General features: G+C 38.2%; 1 protein-coding gene across 3 annotated transcripts in view; it reads right to left on the reverse strand.

The window, feature by feature from the left end:
• The window catches only part of LOC115438679 (RAS guanyl-releasing protein 2-like), a 39,588-nt gene that overhangs the window by 20,455 nt on the left and 619 nt on the right, over positions 1–18,514 (reverse strand). For all 3 annotated transcript variants that reach the window (XM_030162450.1, XM_030162449.1, XM_030162448.1), the window contains exons 2-7: positions 7,059–7,198; positions 6,684–6,786; positions 5,875–5,931; positions 5,447–5,578; positions 4,813–4,963; positions 4,058–4,231 (exon numbers count right to left, since the gene is read on the reverse strand). In XM_030162450.1, the coding sequence (XP_030018310.1) occupies positions 4,058–4,231; positions 4,813–4,963; positions 5,447–5,578; positions 5,875–5,931; positions 6,684–6,786; positions 7,059–7,128 (687 nt within the window). In that variant the 5' untranslated portion in view covers positions 7,129–7,198. The remainder of the gene's footprint in view (positions 1–4,057; positions 4,232–4,812; positions 4,964–5,446; positions 5,579–5,874; positions 5,932–6,683; positions 6,787–7,058; positions 7,199–18,514) is intronic.

An 18,514-nucleotide genomic window follows, 5' to 3' on the forward strand; every position in this document is an offset into this window, starting at 1 on the left:
TTCAAGAAGGGCACAGACGCATGCACACGGAACATTTGGTGAAATGAAAGTGAGATAGACATTAAAAGATCATTTTTCTGTTTTTGATGACAAGCATTCTTGCAGTCAAGGAAAAAAAAAAAACAGTCTGAACGTGAGATGGATGTAATGTGCTCCCAGTAGGAGGCTGAAATGGGACACATCCAGCGCACCCTGAGGGAAGATCTGGGAAATGTCAAGTATGTCATGGCTACCTTCTGTGCTGCCTCTGAATACATCTGAAATCAGCTTGAACATAATTTTTGTCCCTGCATGTGCTCACACTGGGTTACATTTCTTAAATACCAAAGTGTAAATCCTTTCAAATTAGTGAAGAACTAACAAAGAAATCTGCAGCATGAGTGGAGTCAGTTGGTTGCTTCTATATTTATCCAAACATTCACATACACAATCCATTCAGAACGTGAAACATAACACGATTTATATCCCCAAAATCGAGTTTCAGGGATATAATGGTTTTACCCTGACCGCTGCCCCTGCCGGATATCCTTCGTGTGAATGCGATAACTAGGACAGATTTGGTTGGATTCCTTCTCCCTTGATAACCAACACAGTGGACCCCAAGTGGAAGAACCCTATCAATTTCCGCTTCACTATGAGTATTACAAGTCATCCAAATGGGGGCGCTTTAGTTGAAAATCAGTTTTTTGGACATAATCAAGCAATAATAGGCCAATTAAGATAAATTTTAGTTCATATTGATCGTCTTACAAATGTCCATTTTCTCGCCACCATCCAGAGTTCATATGGTGTCATTTTCATTCACTAGGTGGAGTTTTGTGGGGAAAATTGGTTCTCTGACCATTATTCTGCCACTATCAGGTCAATGTAGCTCAAACTGAGTATTGTCTAACAATTATCGTGGATAGATTTATATATAGCAGAGGACTGGGGGGACTTCAGGGATATACCCTTACAGTCGGCCCCCAACAGCGTCTTTTTTTTTTCTTTCTTAACCTAAATTAAATTAATGGCGCTCAAAAAGCAATGATGACAATATTTAAGGATGGTAATAGTTAAAAATATTATACCCCTCCAGTATATTTAAAGCTTTTTTGATAATTTTTTAAAAACAGTTTGCTTCTGTCAACCGAAGAAAATGTTAGTAATATGTCTTATTTTATTTGCCCCGACTAAATAAAAAGAGCTGCTGAGATTCAGTGTTCACTTTAAATTCTAAAAATGTCGAACAAAGTTGCACTCCAGTTTGCCCTCCAGGAATAAAGACAATGTAGCTATAAAAATATTCTAAAAGATGCACAAAGGAGCAGGAGATGATGCGCAGCTGCTGACAGTGGGAGATATTTGTAGAGGAGAAGGTCATTCTCAGCTGTGTTTTCATGAAAATGCTTCTACCTTCGCAACTAAACCATTATAACTTCACAAAACAATGGGAAATATCCAAGTTTTCAGTATCAAGGAGGGTGAAACACTGTGCTCCACTGGTAAGATCCCTGCTGAGGTCCTAGAGCGCTTGAACAGAGGGTGGGGAGACTTGCTAAAACCCTGTTAAATAAATTATGAGCAACTAAAGATCTTCTCGACACAAAAAGAAGGATACAAAAGGAAAAAGAGGAGTGAAAAAGGCATGTCTTACTGACAAAAACAAGGCAGAAGTTGACTTGAATGAAATATGAGGATGACTTCACATCTCATTTCAGGTTGTTTTTTTTTAACGTCGACTGAATCTAACATAGAGATACAAGATACATACAGAGAGAAAACCATGAATGTCTAGCTGTAAATGATAACATCAAAATGAAATGATATTGATTACAATGAAGGTAAGAAAGCTGGTTAAATAATATTTTCTGGAATAAACAGATGATAATCTTCCCACATGGGATCAGAGAATCATAAAAAGAAGCCATTTGACAGTTTTGTTTGGGAATTAATGGAAAAGAACTAGATTCAGTTAAGATTAAGATTGTAATAATAATAACGGATTGGATTTCTGTTGCTCATTTCAAGGCATCCAAAACACTTTACATTATTGATCCATTATTCATTCACTCACACACTAGTGGTGGTAAACTACACCTGTATTCACGGATCTGTATCTGATGGAAGCTTGGCTGCCAATCCACACCAAACAGCCCCTCTGACCAACACCAAACACTCATACACAAAAGTGTGTGTGACAAGGGAGGAAAGGTGGGTGAAGTGTCTTGCCCAAGGACACAACAGCACATGACTAGGACAGAGCAGGAGTCGAACTAGCCCTCTAGTTATTGGACGACCCACTCTACCTCCTGAGCTACAAGACAACTGTTTAGACTTGTAAATGGCCCTGGATGATTAGCTAGACATAAATGATGGTCTTATCCTCATTACTGCTTTGTGCTACACTTGAAATTATTCAAATCTGGAAATATTTACAAAATTCAAGAGGTCAGAGTATGAAATACTTTCCACAGGAAAAATATAGCTTTGTCTAGTTACCAGAATATTATGTTTCTATGAGTAACCCTGAGTAGATTTACCAACAGACTTCCTTTTCATGTTACATTCTGTGACTAAGATTTCTAATTCACTTGAAAGTCTCCTTTCATAAAAGCCAGACATATTTTGAAATGAGAGGGAAGTGAAAATTCTGCAACAAAGATTAGATTTCTTTTCCTTTTTCTCATGATTAAGATTTAGATGAGTTATTACCACCCTTTGGGCCAATAAAAGCTTCTGTGTAATATGAATTATGCATCATCTCACAGCTATAACCAGGCTGTTTGTTTTAATTCCTAAAATGTTAACATTGTGGACATATTAAGTTTTCCCATGACAGTAGCGTTAAAAGGCTCCTAGTAGGCATTTATATAAGCTAACACCCCCACAACCTTTACACAACAATTCATCTTAAGATGGGTGATGATTACTTGTATAAAGTTTTTTTTTTCTTTTTGTTTTATTGGGTTATCTGCCTTTCTTTTCAGTGTTTGGACATAAAACAAAAATATTATTACATTATATTATTATATTATATTATTTCATATTATATTAGATTTAGAGCAGACAACAGATGTATGATATATGTACATATGATGTAGCACACAGGCGTCAAACATGTGGCCCGGGAACCAAATCCAGCCCGCCAAAGGGTCCAATCCGGCCCTCGGGATGAATTTGTGAAATGCAAAAATTACACTCAAGATATTAACAATCAGCGGTGTCAATATTATTTTAATTCAGGTTCCACATACAAACACATACAGTCCAATTAGATTTCAAGTGGGTCAGACCAGTAAAATATTATCATAATAACCTATAAATAATGACAACCCCAAATTTTCTCTTTGTTTTTTTGGTGTAAAGAAGTAAAATTACATGCAAATGTTTACATTACCAAACTATACTTTTACAAAAAATGTGAATAACCTGCACAAATACAAACAAACGGAAATGTCGTAAGAAAAGTAAATGCAATTTAACCAATATTCTGCCTGTTACTAAATGTTTTGTGCGATTGTAATGCACATGTGTAAATGATAAACTGATAAACCGAGGCAGAATATTGTTAAAATTGCACTCATTTTTCTTTGGACAATTCAAGTTGTTCATGTTATACAGATTTTTAAGGAAACTTTAGAGTTGTAAACCTGATGATAATATAATTTTACTTTTTTCATTGTTATTATTTTACTGGTCCGGCCCACTTGAGATCAAATTGGGCTGAATGTGGCCCCTGAACTAAAATGAGTTTGACACCCCTGATGTAGCAGGTGCAAATGTCTGGTACTGAATGTCAATAAAAAATAAATTATATTAAAAAAAAAAAAAAAAGATGGGTGATGATATCTAAGAGGAAATGATCTTTGCTCTGATGCTCAACAGTTACAGTTTTCCTTTTCTCAACATCTTTCAGTTTAATTAATTCAATGTATTCCCTCTCCTTATTCTTTGTGAACCCAGATGACCATCTCCCATTCACTGTGAACCCTACAACCAGCCTCAAGACCTCTTCAACGAGTTCTTAGTGTTAAAACCTTTGTGGTAACGTGTCTAAATGGCTCATTAGACAGACCTGTGCCACTCTAATGAAGTGGGAGATGACGACGGCTCTCTGCTGGGCAGTGGGCTTGCTGAGCACCATAAGTTGAATCCACTGGGAGACACTGTTGAAGAGGGTGATGAAACGCTCCAGGATGGGGTTATCTACTGTGCAGCCATGCATCACAAAGCTGTGGTAGTCCTGAAACTAAAATGAGGAAGGGGGCATTATATTCCATTTATCTAGAATTAAATTACAACATGCTCACATCCTGGTATCTTTCAGAAAATGCTCATTCATTATGAGTGTCATTCTGCTGCTTTGGAGATGAAGGACATAATAAGAGCAGCCTTGAGGAAATAAAGATTTATTTTTAGTTAAAAGGTCAACCACTGTGCTCAATTATGGGCTGTTCTGTCCAATGTTTTATCCTCTATTAGAAGCAAAACAGAGCCCATCCTCACTACCACTGCCCCCTTTTACCACCACTGTCAAGCCTGAATAAAGCATAAATTATCTTAAAAAAACAAAAACAAAAAAAAAAACAACAACTTGGGTTTAAAAAACAGTACAAACCCAGTCATTGCATTTGCTTCCCAAAATAAAGCTAAAAGCAAAACAGTTCCAAACAACAAATATAATTACTGCCAGTAAAAGTAGATTTTAGCCACCATTGCTTAGCAACTATAATGAGCTTCTGGCATCTTAACATTAAATTACTTGAGAATTTCACAGACTTAAAAGCTGTAAACATTAGGGATGCTTTTAATGATGCTTGTTAAACTAACCAGGATCTTGCAGAAGGATTTGTACTCGAGGAAGGTGAGGTGTTCGGCCAGTTCACATGAGTCTAAGTGGTCAAACAGCAGGGACATTTTCCTCTTCTTGGACACAGATGGGACCCGCTGAGTTACCTGTCGCTTCCATTTATATGATGGCCTGAGAGGGAAGATAAAGTACAAAAAATTGCCAGGCAGAGTCATTACACATTATAGCTTTAGAGATTTGTATCAGATTAGAGCTACATAGATAATACTCTTGGATATATATAAGAAATATTACAATAATCTTACCATTATATAATTTCCATATAAAAAATATCATAATCCCTATAAAACATGAGTGATATTAAAGATAAAAAGACACTAAAACCACTAGAATGTTAGAAATGTGAAGCTAATCTCTGGAATGGTCACAAATTTACTCCACAGAGGCTTCTCCTCATGGAACACTGAAAGGAAGTTGAGGTCAAATTCATAGAAATGGCTTTTATGGGAAAAGAAGAAGTCACTGACCCTGCATAGCACAGTTCAGCAATGTCTGAGAACAGGCAATAAAAGAGCATAAACACCCACAGATGGACATTCGGTCACATTGTCAGTAACACGCCCAGAAAATACCATTTTGCAGTTGTTCACTCACACACTGTCAATGTCAATGAGCTGACTCTGGCTTTCATTGCCCTCGGTGGTCAAGAGGTCTTTAAAGTCTTTGATCTGGTCCGCCAGCTCTGGGCTCAGATTGAACTCTGCTGGAAACTCCGAGATCCAGTACCTGGAAGGAAGAACAAAGGGATAAAACGGCAGAACGGCGATGAAAAACACTGACAAAGCTATAGAAAGATGGGGAATGCGGCAGGAGCAGAGTTGTTTACATCTACACAAAAGCATCAGATTCCATATGTCATTAATGTCAACTATTCACGCAGGAACACATAAAGTCAAGGACAACCTAGAATACAGAGAAACATAAGGAGGCTCACAAAGAGGAGGAAGATGACAGATTCAGTGATCAAAGTTCAGAAAACAGGAGTACCCAGAGTGGTAAAAGAATGAATGACAGTTTATTACTTGACGAGATGGCATATCCTTGTTCGGCACTCAGCAGTGCAGCTCTCCTCTTGAGATCTGATGCACAAGTCAAGGAGAAACCTGCTGCAACTGTCTCTACACTTTAACTAACTCCACTGAGACAAGACTAATTATAAATTAACATATTTAACACAACACAGACCGATAGTGAATGCTGCACTCAAGAACTATTTACATTGAATTTCAGAGGCAAATTTAGTTACTTTTCACATAACAGCTGTACAGTATAGAACATGTAGGAGAATGAAATGTTTATTTATAGCTTTTACTCTTTAAAGATCTCTTGAATTAAAAAGGAAATGCATCCTGATGTTGTGAAGACACTTGATTCTCATAGGATGATTATGATTTTATACAACATCATGCCATAGATTAAACTGTCCAACATTTTATAAAGAAGCTCAAGTGAACTTAACTGTAGGCATTTTGGTACTAAAATGAATCCATACATTATATCTAATAATAAAATATATGAGACCATTTTACGGCATAAAAAATATTTCGAGTTTTCACCATTTATCTACATTTTAGTGAAAATTATTGAGGCTTTTACTTTTGAAAGCAGAACGTTTACTCATAGTGGAGTATTTTCACAGTGCAAAATTATACTTTAACTGAAATAAAGGGACTAAACTTTTTCCACCCCCTACACAGACTAAAACCTACTGTCCTAAAGGCCAACAAAAGAATCTGATCTTCACATACTCTCTTGTGGCATCTTCAGAGACACACACCCTCAGCACAAAGTACAAATATCCCAGGTAGCAGAAATCATGGGTGAAGGATACTTTAATACTAGTTTCTTAGCCATGTCAGTTGAAGGGATGTACCAAGGGTGCATCATGAGGAACATGCGGACCAAGGTGGCATCCTTCAAAGTGCCCTTTTCATCTGCAACAGGAGCAGAATATCACTCATCATTAGACAGACAGAAATCGTCATCACAGTCACAGTACAAGTGCCACATGCTACGACATGATGAAAATCTATTCCGGTTGTCAGGGTGTGACACGATAACAGCTTGTCACATAGAACTGTGCACTAGGTGTTTTTTTTAACAACATTTAATTTCCTGAATATAAATAAACCGATGAAATCACACTCAAATAGAGAAATGTCAAAATATAAATTCATAACTTCACATAAGGAAATGAATGACCTACCAAAGGCTTGGATGCTCGCCTCCACCAGGTCGTCCACTGTGGCCGACTGTTCCGACAATAAAGACTCCATCGCTCCTTTCTTCTCTTCTCTGTCGTTTTCCCTTGTTTAGCAGTGTCTGGTTTGAGTCCCGTGCCTCTTACTAGACAATAATGAAAAGAAGATGAAAAAAAAGCTTAAATCTGAGCAAAAAAGAGTAATTGTGAAGCCGACAATGAAAATAAAACTCTAGGAGGATACTTCTGCATTCTCAGAATAGCTGTGTGGTCACTTTTTGTGTATCCTTCTCCTCACTGTGGAGACTGAGCTAATAAGGGACTGTTTACCCCCTACTTATGACTGGCATGATGCTAAGTTGTTTTCTCCTTGGTTTTAATTGGAATACCTGCCTATCACTGTCATCCCATCAGCACAATGACGAATTGATTTGACCTAATGCATTCAAGGTGTCAATCTGCTAAGGCTGCACTAAAATGTAACTGGCACAAGACTCGGGGAAATTTGAAAGTCTCATTAAAGTCTAAATGGCGTAGAGACCTCTCAACTTTGCGCCAATGCTAAAACTTTTTAGCCAACTTACTTTTACACAACAGTTATTAACATATTAGCAATAGAATGGACATTTCTTTAAAGTCTGCCCAAGATTTCTTTATATTGTCAGTGCATTTGACAAGCTTTTTACACTTTTTAATGCTTGAGCCACAGTGATTATTATTACATTAATCGTGAGCTGCTTTGATAATCTACTATTATTATTATTTCTATTATTAGTAGTAGTAGCAGTCGTAGTAGTAATAGTAATAGTAGTAGCAGTAGCAGTAGTGGTATTACCTTTATTTAATCTTGGAATATATTGAGCCAAAAAGTTCAAAAATGAATTTCTCCCTGAGGTTAAATGGTTTATCTGTAGCTCTATCATTTGGAATATAGCAAAAAAAAACAAAACAAAACACAAGATAGTGATGATTAAATCAATTCACTGGTATGAATAATGGTTCAAAGGGAAAAAACAATCTGGTTTCTTTATTCGTCTATGACATTAAAATGAATGCATTTGGTTTGTGGGCCAAGTAAAACACATAGAACATCAAATGACTAAACAACTAGAAGATTAATTGAGAAAATTATCAATATTATGAGCTCAATATAACTTCAATCAGCATACTTGACCAATCCACAATGGACATAAAACTACTCGCATCCTATTTAACCCTTTCATGGATAGTGGTCACTACAGTGGACAGCTATTCTCCAGCTGTTCTCTTGTATATTTATGGATTTTATTGTTTTAGTTCCATCTCAGCCAACACAGTGGATCATCCCATACACTGACATTCAGTAACTTTGCTGTTCTTGATAAACCTGATCTGCAGTAACATGTTTGAGTGTAAATCAATTGCTTGTGATTATTATTAGACTGTAATTAACTGGGTTTTTTTTAAACAGTTTACTATTTTTTTGGCATATTATCTCCATAAAGTGAGTAATAACTAGCATTAGAGTATGTTAAAATGACAAAACATCAGATTAGCAGCATTAAAAAAAAAATCATAGTTTTCACACAGTATGTCAGTAAATATGTTTCGTTGTCGGGTCCGGCATCGAAATGTAATTCAACAAAACTCATAATAAAGACAGTAGAATATCAAGGGGAGCCTCATTGAAGTTTCCCTTGGCAAAGCAAATTTGTTCAGCACAAAAAGGCAGCCAGACTACTATTCTGTTGTTAGGATGCTGGACAAGTCAGGTTAAAAAAAAAAAAAATCCATAGTTTTCCCACTGTATGTCAGTAAATACATGTTTCTTTGATTCAAAAATTAAACGCATGGTGTCCGGCTGAGTGGACATTTTTGCAACTCCATGAAAAATAGGCTCATAAAAAAAAAAAAAAAATTCAATGGCATTGTTTTTTTCATACCTAAAGAGGAATTAAAACACTCAGGAAAAAATCTTGATTAAGGTTCTCATAACTCATGCATGAAAGGGTGAATATTGTAAACATGCTTATCTGTATTCAGTTTACAGAGATTTCACATAATATAGAGAATAAATATAGCATCTCCCATTCAAGTACTAGCATTAGTTGTATTTATCTTGAGACTTCCATAACATTTGAACACTAATTTACACTTACACTACCACAACTGTTCTTCTAACCTTGAGACATATGTTGCACTGATGCAAATTTAAGGAACAAATTAGGTCAGTTTGGAGGTAGAATTTAACAGCTGTGACCAATTCAACCTGCTCTAGTGTAATAACCTCAAGGCTTCTTAAAATAAAAAACCAGACAGGCAGCTAAAAATGGATTGAACAGGAAACCACAAGTTATCTGTTTGTGACACCTCCTACAAGTAGTATAGTGCAACAATATGTAGCACATCAGCAGTGTTATGACTTGAAATATAGTAGTTTTGTTGCATGGTAAAATGTGTATATACATATCTAGTGATAGTTTTTTCTGTGAATGGGAAACCATGGTAACCACAGCTTAATCTCAGGTCACTTTGATGCCATATGCACACACCTCTGTGCACAAAGCGCATGCGCTACAAACATGTTATCTCCAAGAGAAATGTGATTTAAGAAAAGAATAGCCTCAAGGAAAACACTTTTGCTATAATCCTACATGCATTTATTATGTGTGATGAGGTAAGAGTGCTTATCTTCCATATAGACTGGGGCTCAAGCTGGTAGAGCTAAAAGTAGATTAAAAAAAAAGGCCAAAGGATATCCTCATTGCAGATAGGTGTAAAGGTAACACTGTGGGGCTTCTCCATTGACAAACCCAGGTCACTCAATCCACACCAGACACCCGCTTATTTATCTACTAATGGCTCTTAAATATTGTGGTTCACTGTGTTGTAAGAAGGGTCTGATGAGTATGTGTACATATCTATTGTGCTTGACACAATGAAGCCTTCCACTGCACTGTCTCTGCTGCAACACAGTGGGCGGACACACTCAATTACAGGCTTCACAAGCTGTCTAAGCCACACACATTTTGCGGAAAAGACAGAGAGAGGGGGAAACAGAACACTACAGCATCAATCATGAGTAAAACAACACAGAGTAAGAGTGAGTGAAAGTCACTAGGAAAAACAGTGCAAACCTGTGCTTTCATGAGGACTTTTCTCAGATAAGACATCATTACAGTGAAATCATACGACTACTGCTTGACCACACATTGCAATATATGAGGTATGCTAAGAGCACCACAGGTAAAAGATGACAATAAGAGGTAAGTCAAAACCACAGAGCAGCATTGCAACTATGAAACCTCAAAAAAAGAACATCAAATCTGAAATCTGATACTGCTATATAAAAGGTGAGGTTTCTAAATGCAGTACAGTTCAGAACACATTTGATTCCTCACACGTCATCTCAAAGTGGCCTTGAAGCCGATTACAGCCACACAACAAGAGTCATTATGAGAACCATCGCAATCCCTGATGAATGGATTTCTTTGTGACAAAATGGCATCTATTTCACTTCTGTATTTTTGCACTTGAGTTTCTTGCAGTGCCCAGAACAGTCTGTCCTCAGTATACTGTCTATGCCAATGCAAGGACCAACTATCCACCGCTTCCTGATGAGTCACACATGCTCTAACCTCAGAGGTAACATACAGGAACTAAAAAAAGAAGGATTTCTTTTTTCAGTGTCACCCAAGGTGTGCAAAGGCTGCCTGCTTTAAACTGAATTTCATCTGAGGCTCTAGCACATCCTGTGCCCATCTTGGTGATGATATCATCTCGCTATCTTTCTGAATTTATCATCCTACAGAACCCCTCTTCTCACAACCCAGAGGACAATTATCTCTCTGCTTTTATGAGTTTATCTTTAACAAGCTCCTCTTGTGTCTTGTTATTTTTTTGTATTTTCCCAGCAGTTTACGGCGTTAGACAGTTTCTATTGCTGTTAATCGGATGATTGATTGTTAGGTAGTGCACCCCGTGAGGGCTTTGGTGTCATTCTTGGTTGCCTGGTGACGGCGATCCAGAGCTATCGATCAGGTAGATTAGGGGGTGGAATAGGGCACAGCAGGGATTAAGGGAAGTAGACAGGTGCCTGGTCAATCCTGGTCACACAGAATCTGCAGTGCGCTTCTGGTTTAGTGAAATGAAAAGGTCACATCCTCTGGTAAGATGTGGACAGCCACTTTCTCACAACGGTCCTTCCTCATTTTTGCTTTTCAGTGATGAACAACCCGAAAATGGCTTTGGAACACTTCCTACACAAATTGCTTAGTTTTACTTTTAAAATCAGTACAACCAGTGTTATAAATCACTAAAAGCAGACAGGATTATTTATCCAAAATCCACAATTTAATGATTTTTCTGAAAAAATAATGTTAATAAATGGTCTGGTTATGCTCCGCATGATCATTTAACAGCACAAAACGACTCATTTTAATTAACTTTTCATCTAAATGTCTGTCTCTAATTGTTGTTTATAACCTGTCAGGAGCAAATATTTATTTTTGTTCCAGTCAATTAGATAATTTAGCGTTTTTCCCTAAAACAAGGATACTCCAACAAAGCCTACACATTTTTTTTTTTTAGCAAACTAGCTTAATGAATAAAGCTCCCATGCCTTTTCATGTCTTAGCACTGATCGATGACGAGACACGGATAAACACACAGATAATGACATCCATTCTGCTATTGACATTCTCGTAATGTGCTCATTCCCATGCTAGTAAATACCCCAAGCTAATTCGCTGTCTGCATCCTGTGATTTAGTTTTATACCCTTTTATACCCAATGGCATTTGTGTGAAACAGGCTTGATTGATGTTTTCATGGATAGCGGTCATGAGCCATGAAAGATTCATCCTGATAAGCAATCAGATAGAGTTAAACACACACTTCTTTCCTTTTCTGCCTCTGAGAATCTGACGTTTGTGGGGACACTAATGGAAAGGCTGTTGTTGTGCAGCTCCCACTCTGGGATTATTTTGAATAGATGCATGTCTCAAACACACACACACACATATATATGCTAATGGCTTTAGGGCTGCCTCAACAGTCTGTGTTTCGGGGTTGTGGGCAAAGTTTTGCAGGTCTAATAAGATGGTGAATAAACTAAACACAATGCCAGAGACAGTGTGGGCACATGGATGCCAGTCACTCTCATTTATGTGGTCATGTGTGAAAATGTGTTTTCGGGGTGGTATTTTTCAGACGTTAGAGAAAAATTTCAACTAAAAATCCCAAGGAATTGTGTATCTTGAACTAACACTTGAAGACACGATTCAGAATTTACCTCTTTGAATCTTAATCCTGGCATATCAAAAGACCATCACAAGAGACTGGGTGAAATGTGACCCTCGAATACTAAAACATTTGCTGGACATTGAAGAGGAAATACACCCTATTTCACCTGAAGAATAAGGGGCCTCTGAACAAACATGGGAGGGACAAAATAATCAAATACACCGTCTCCCATAAAGTTGGAATAATTCTGTTTTCAGACACATTCCTCTCTTTAGTCCTATTTATACACCTTTGACCAGATGCAATAATTACAGTCCCAGTTACACTTTATCAAGAATAAATCATATTGTCATAGTCATTTCATCAGAAGAGGTAGAAATATTATATTCCAACTTTATGGGTAACAGTGTATAAACGAGTGTAAATATTGCAGCATTCCCCTCCCCGTTTTTTTCCTTTATTTTGTTCAGATGTATGTTTCTTTTTTGTTTGTATGTTTGTGTAAATTTTTACGTTCTTAATATTTACTTGAACATTTTTTTTAAAGTATTAAAAATAAGATTTTGAATATAGTAAAATCACTGAATGGACAGATAGGTTTTAGCTCTAGATTTTCAGGAAAATGCATTTTAACATCTAACAAATGTGTGGTAATTGTTTATGTAATAGTAACATTTTGTAATCGCTGGAATTTTATCTTACCGTCCTCCCCCTCTTGAGAGGAGTGAAATATGGCTTGAATTACAACAATGCAAACTCACACATTAGACACACATCCCACCCTTATCTGTTTCCCAACACAAACTGGTTCGCTTCAGGAAGTTGTAGCAAGGGTGTTGCATGATGGGACAGATATAGTTCTCCAGAGGGGCCTACGGAGAGACTGGTGGCAGGCTCTATTTACAGACTGCAGGGTACTGAGAGCAGGAAGGGAAACATTTCCTTTTCCCTGGACACGCAGAATGCCACATCAGTGGGGGGGCACCGGCTGCAAACTGAGATTAGTAGCTACAGTTGCTCCTTTGGGAGGGAGGGATCAGGGATAGACGGCATGGGAGAAGAAGAGATAAAGAAAAAGCCTGAGAGGCAGGAAGACAATGTACTCTACCTCACTTTAGCCCAGTCAAATATGGAGAGATATTGTTTTGTGAAGGAGGCAGAAAATAATACTGAATATAACTCTACAAGAGCAAACTACACCAAAAACAAAGAAACACAGCACTATTAATACTGTGTAAATAAAGTATGCAGGCGGCAAAACAGAGCAAAGTGAGGTGGAAAATATGTTGATTTCACAATCTCTTGCAGGGATGTAACAGCTGTTTGAGAGTAATGTTTCATTCTGACCTCCAAAACTAAAGAAGTCACACATCCTGTTCCACATCTGGCACACTCTTCACATCTCAACTTTCAGACTTCAAACAAAAAGCCTTTAACGTACGAGGCAGAGTGGGCACTGCTGTAGGGCCCATGTGCTGTTTTAATATCTACCTCCTGCTCCCAAAACACAACAATGTGTCATTGTGTCAGACTGTTTTTGCTGCTTTGTTTTGAGGCTTCCTGCTCAAACTTCTGTCCTTTTACCAGATGTGAAAGTTTGCTTCATAACAAATACCGGAAGGGCGTGTTGGTATGTGAAATGTGGTAAGCGTATGAGCATGTCCACACTTTTTTCTGAAGCTTGTTAGTCACACTGTGTAGGTTTTCAGTTCTTGAAGTAATACTCTGCACTATTTTTTTCTTATCTTTAGATTTTTTTTCCCCTTCACTCTGACAGTTTCTCCTTGAGACACACATTGTTGCGCATTGTCACTGCTCACTGTGTATAAAAGGTGAAGCCACATGGCAAACGGTATTGCGTAAAAGAGTAAATGTGACACTTTACCATTTTGCAACAACATATTAGGGTTCATCTCTGGGTGAACAGTAACACCGAAACCATCCAACCAACTGTCTGTTGATTTCTGGGCAGGTCTACATGTCAGTTTGCAAATCCCAAAGCAGGTTTGCATTGCTCAGAGCACCATGGAGAAAGGAGAGGGTTGCTCAGCTGCAAGAAAACATCCACCCAAAAGCAAAGGGAAATTCTCAAATTTATATACACTTAGGTACGGTTCATAGAGCATAAGTAGTGTATATCTGGAGCCTAATTTGTTCTTTGCACAGTGTTTATCCACTTCACTTCCTCCTGCCTGCCTGAATTCTGCGCAGTGAAGTATATGGTGGTTTTATACGACAGTAATATTGAAGTAGGTTTCACGCTTTGTGTGAATGCTGGGGGTTTCACAGTCACCCAAACAGCCTGTTCATTACCCTACAGGCTTTTAAGACTGTTAGCTCGGGCTAGTTCCTGTTTATGTATTCCTCCTCTAAAACGGCTTGCATCCCTGAGCAGCCCACAAACCCCAGAATTTCCTGTATTCATAGTAAAGCATTTAACCGTGAGAGATTACAGAGTGCAGGCAGATTGAGAATGAAAACAAAGCAATAAAAATGAGTGCATTTTTTAGACAGCAATTGAAACACGCTCAACACCTGTAGCACAATATGCAGCTACACAACCACAACCTTAACTCATAAACATGCAATCACCATCACTTCGAGTTCACCGCCTTCAGTAATCACTAGCTGTGACATAGCAGCCATGTCTGTGCAGTGATTTTCGATCCACCCTCCCACCAGGCCCATCCACGGGTGTTTCACCATGACTGATTTAATTCCAGCAACTGCATGATTTATGGTACCTGAAGACCAACGCTTTCCCATCCCAGTTACCGTCGCCTCTTATGTCTCCCTCTCCTTTGCTGCTGGCTCCGTCCTCTGTGTTCTAACCATGCCTTTAAAGGTGACGAGAGCAGAGTGCAATGACAGACTGAGATTTTACAGAGTCTGTGCCCTTTTTCATGAGAGGGAGTTGAAGAGGTGATGCAGAAAAAAAAGATACCAGGGGACAGAGAAATATAAATAAGGTGGAGCAATGTCTCGGAGTTATGGAGATTGCATTTTTGCAAACAGCTATTGAAAGGTCACATGTGATATTACGACAAATACCACCATGGTTAAACAAATAGTTTACGTTACCCAACATGTAAGATTAGTAGTGCAGGTCAACTATAATAGGAAGTTAGTATTGCGTTGTTTGTTGACATTAGCCAACTGCACCAGTAATAAAACAATGGTTTCTAATTCAGTATAGAGGTTTTGGTTTGGATTTTCAACAAAAATCCTTATGCTTGCTCTAAAGTTATTCAGTGCCTTTCCTCTGTTCTTCTACTGCTGCAACAGTGTGTAACCCTTGTCTAGTGAAAATCACGAAAAATTCCTAAATTACAACACCAAAATTATTCCTTTGGACACCTTTCCTGCTGCAACCTGTTATTTCTTGAAATATATTAAGTGTGAATGTGTTTATCCAGTCAGATATGGAATATAGTTTCAGAAAAGAAAGAGTATTTTGAATCAAGGTTAGTCCTCATTTCATGGAGCCAGAAAAGAATTATTAAAATAATAAATTGGCCAAAACACTGAACAAAATTGAAAATTACATTTTTGGCCATATCTCCAAGATCTACTAGACACTGTTGGCTTAGAAATGTAGTCAGTTAATGATGACAGACAACTCATTCCCTGCACAATACAACACCCCAGCACCAATTTAATGTAAGCTCATGAACAATGCTACATCTTCCTGAGTGTAAAGCAGTGGGTAAGGAAACCACATTGTTAATTGTGATTTTAAACCTTGTTTTTTTTTTTAAGGACAAACTGCAGAACACTGCAGTATGCCTGTAAGCAATACGTCTGGCATCCTGTTCTTCTTTGGGGTAAAAGATTGGGCAATATTTTTCTCTCATGGTATAATATCACAGTAACTCTAACTATGATGAAGTAGTAATTGCTCTGTAAATTGATATGTGGATATATTTCTACCATGTTTGTTTTCTTCTCATGCAAATTTTCTGCCTGCCTCTATGACATGTGGAAAAAAATTGTAAATATTGCTATTAAGAGTGTGATCTGCAACGTAATATAATCAGACCATAATATGAAGTGGCAGATCACCACACAATACATCAGGCAGCAGTAGTTGTGCAGACTGGGTGTTGTGCTGTGCCATTGTGCATATATAGGTGCTTTCTAAGCAATGAAAGGACAGTAAACATAATAACCCCTAATATAATATAATATAAGAAGCATAATATACATGTGACAGTATTGGAATATAGTCACAACTGTCCATGAGTCAAAACAAAGGAGTAAACAGGAAAAGAAAATCTAATGCAATAGCACAGGGAATTAATGATAATAGATAGACAGAGAACAGAGGCAGAAAGTGCATCGGACTGTGCACTCCAGTGATGTGGGCCCTCACTGAGGTACACGATGCCCAGCTGAGCTGCTGCTCTTGTCAGCTCTCCTGTAATTATTTTCTCTTTGCTTGATTTCCCTCCTCTGTATATTGATTGCTTCCCTCTTCTTCATGTCCCTCTGCACAGCTTTAGTTTGTTCCTTCCCCTCCTTCTCCTCCTCCTGCAGATTTGTTGCTGTTGGAACCGTGGAATAAAGCTGCAGCCTTTCACAATGAAGCCAATTATGGCTGGCTTCCCGATAAGTACAACACTAGTTTGGGCTAAGGGTGAAGGACGCTGTTAGAAATGATGCTAAATATCAAGGAAAGCCGCTCCAGAGACCTGAAATAATTGCACTGCAGTAACAGGGGAGAGAAAGGAGGTAGATAGATGCAGAAGCTTTCAAATCTCTTCTTGGTTTTAGTACAATTCTAAAGTTTCCTTAAAACCTTAAATTAGTCTTCTGACAGGCCTGCATCTTTTAAGTCAAGCACCACTTCACCTGTTAGCCTCATAGGATCATAGAGACCATTGGCTGCTTTGAGGTTAATATCCAAATGAGTCAGTGTCTTATAACATGGATTAATTGTTTTATGAATGGGAACTGTGTGGTGTCTGACTGATGCTTCCTTTGCATGATCTTCTCTGGATCGAGAGCTGATGTGGATGAATAATTCCACACAAAGCGAGCTTACATGCTATTCAAAATAGGATGAGTTAAACAGTAACATGCGGCACTAGGCAAATCAGCCACACTGAAAAACATCAGAGAGACTTTTCTCTCTTTTACTAAGACATGGTGGGCTGTTCAAGTACATCTGCTAAGGCTTTCAAATATCCAGGAAGGCAGCCAGTCACAGCTTACAAGTCAAATCCCACTGCTCTGTCACCAAAACAAGTGCACATAAGCCTGGGGTGAAGTCAGCAAAGATGCCGCAGTGCAAGTAATCACAGCCACAGTCAAACAGATAAAACCACGCAAGAGAACAGGTAAAGACAAGGCTGATAGAATGATAAACAAAGTGAAAAAAACAGGCTTGACCTCCCACTGGTGTAACTCAATAGTCAAGGCTGCATCATAATTATCTCTAATGTGGCCAAAGCAGTCATGGAACATTCATACCAGCATACACGTGGGCACTGAGTATTAGCTGTCATGATTCTTGCGTCAGTGAAAGTACAATTTAATCGAAGCATCACAAGCTATCGGTGAAGACAGATGTTTCACGGTTGACTGCTCTCTAATGAAGCTTGATCTTTGGCATCTTTTTGTTTCTGTCCCCTTTGCAGAGTCATAACTTTGTGTGTCAACAGCCTTTTGTTTACCATCCTTCTTACAACAGTCAAAGCAGGATCAAAACAAAATAACCAGATACTCCCTGAATCTAATTTTAGGAGCAGCTATAGTTCATTCCTCCTCTCCTGGGTTTTGTGATGCTCCATGAAAATCAGTCTGCATCTCTATTAATTCTGCTGAAAATGACTGCAATGTTGAAGGTATTTAGTGGTGCTGCAGCTCCACAAAACACCTCAACACCTATTAATACCAATAAAGATAATGGATTCTTGTATTTAAACCTCAATAACCACCATCTCTTTTGGTTGTTATGTGTTGTGTAGATAAACTCACTTGGGAAACCTAACCAAACAAGGAGCTGCTGCTTCCACCAGTGTTTTCTTGATATGGCATTAACAGTGATTAACTACAGTTGAGGATATACTGAACAGCTGTCAGATGCAACACTGGTCCTCTACAGGTCTGAACAGCCGTGTGTACTTTTTTTTTTCGTGCAAACTAACCAGCACAGTGACTCTGTAATGAGTCAACAGTAAAACCCTCAGTCTCACATCATTGTGGTTGATGGTGCAAGCAGACATGTTCAGGCGTGAT

The sequence above is a fragment of the Sphaeramia orbicularis genome, chromosome 18, assembly GCF_902148855.1.
Source record: "Sphaeramia orbicularis chromosome 18, fSphaOr1.1, whole genome shotgun sequence".
NCBI classification, from domain to species: Eukaryota; Metazoa; Chordata; class Actinopteri; order Kurtiformes; family Apogonidae; genus Sphaeramia; species Sphaeramia orbicularis.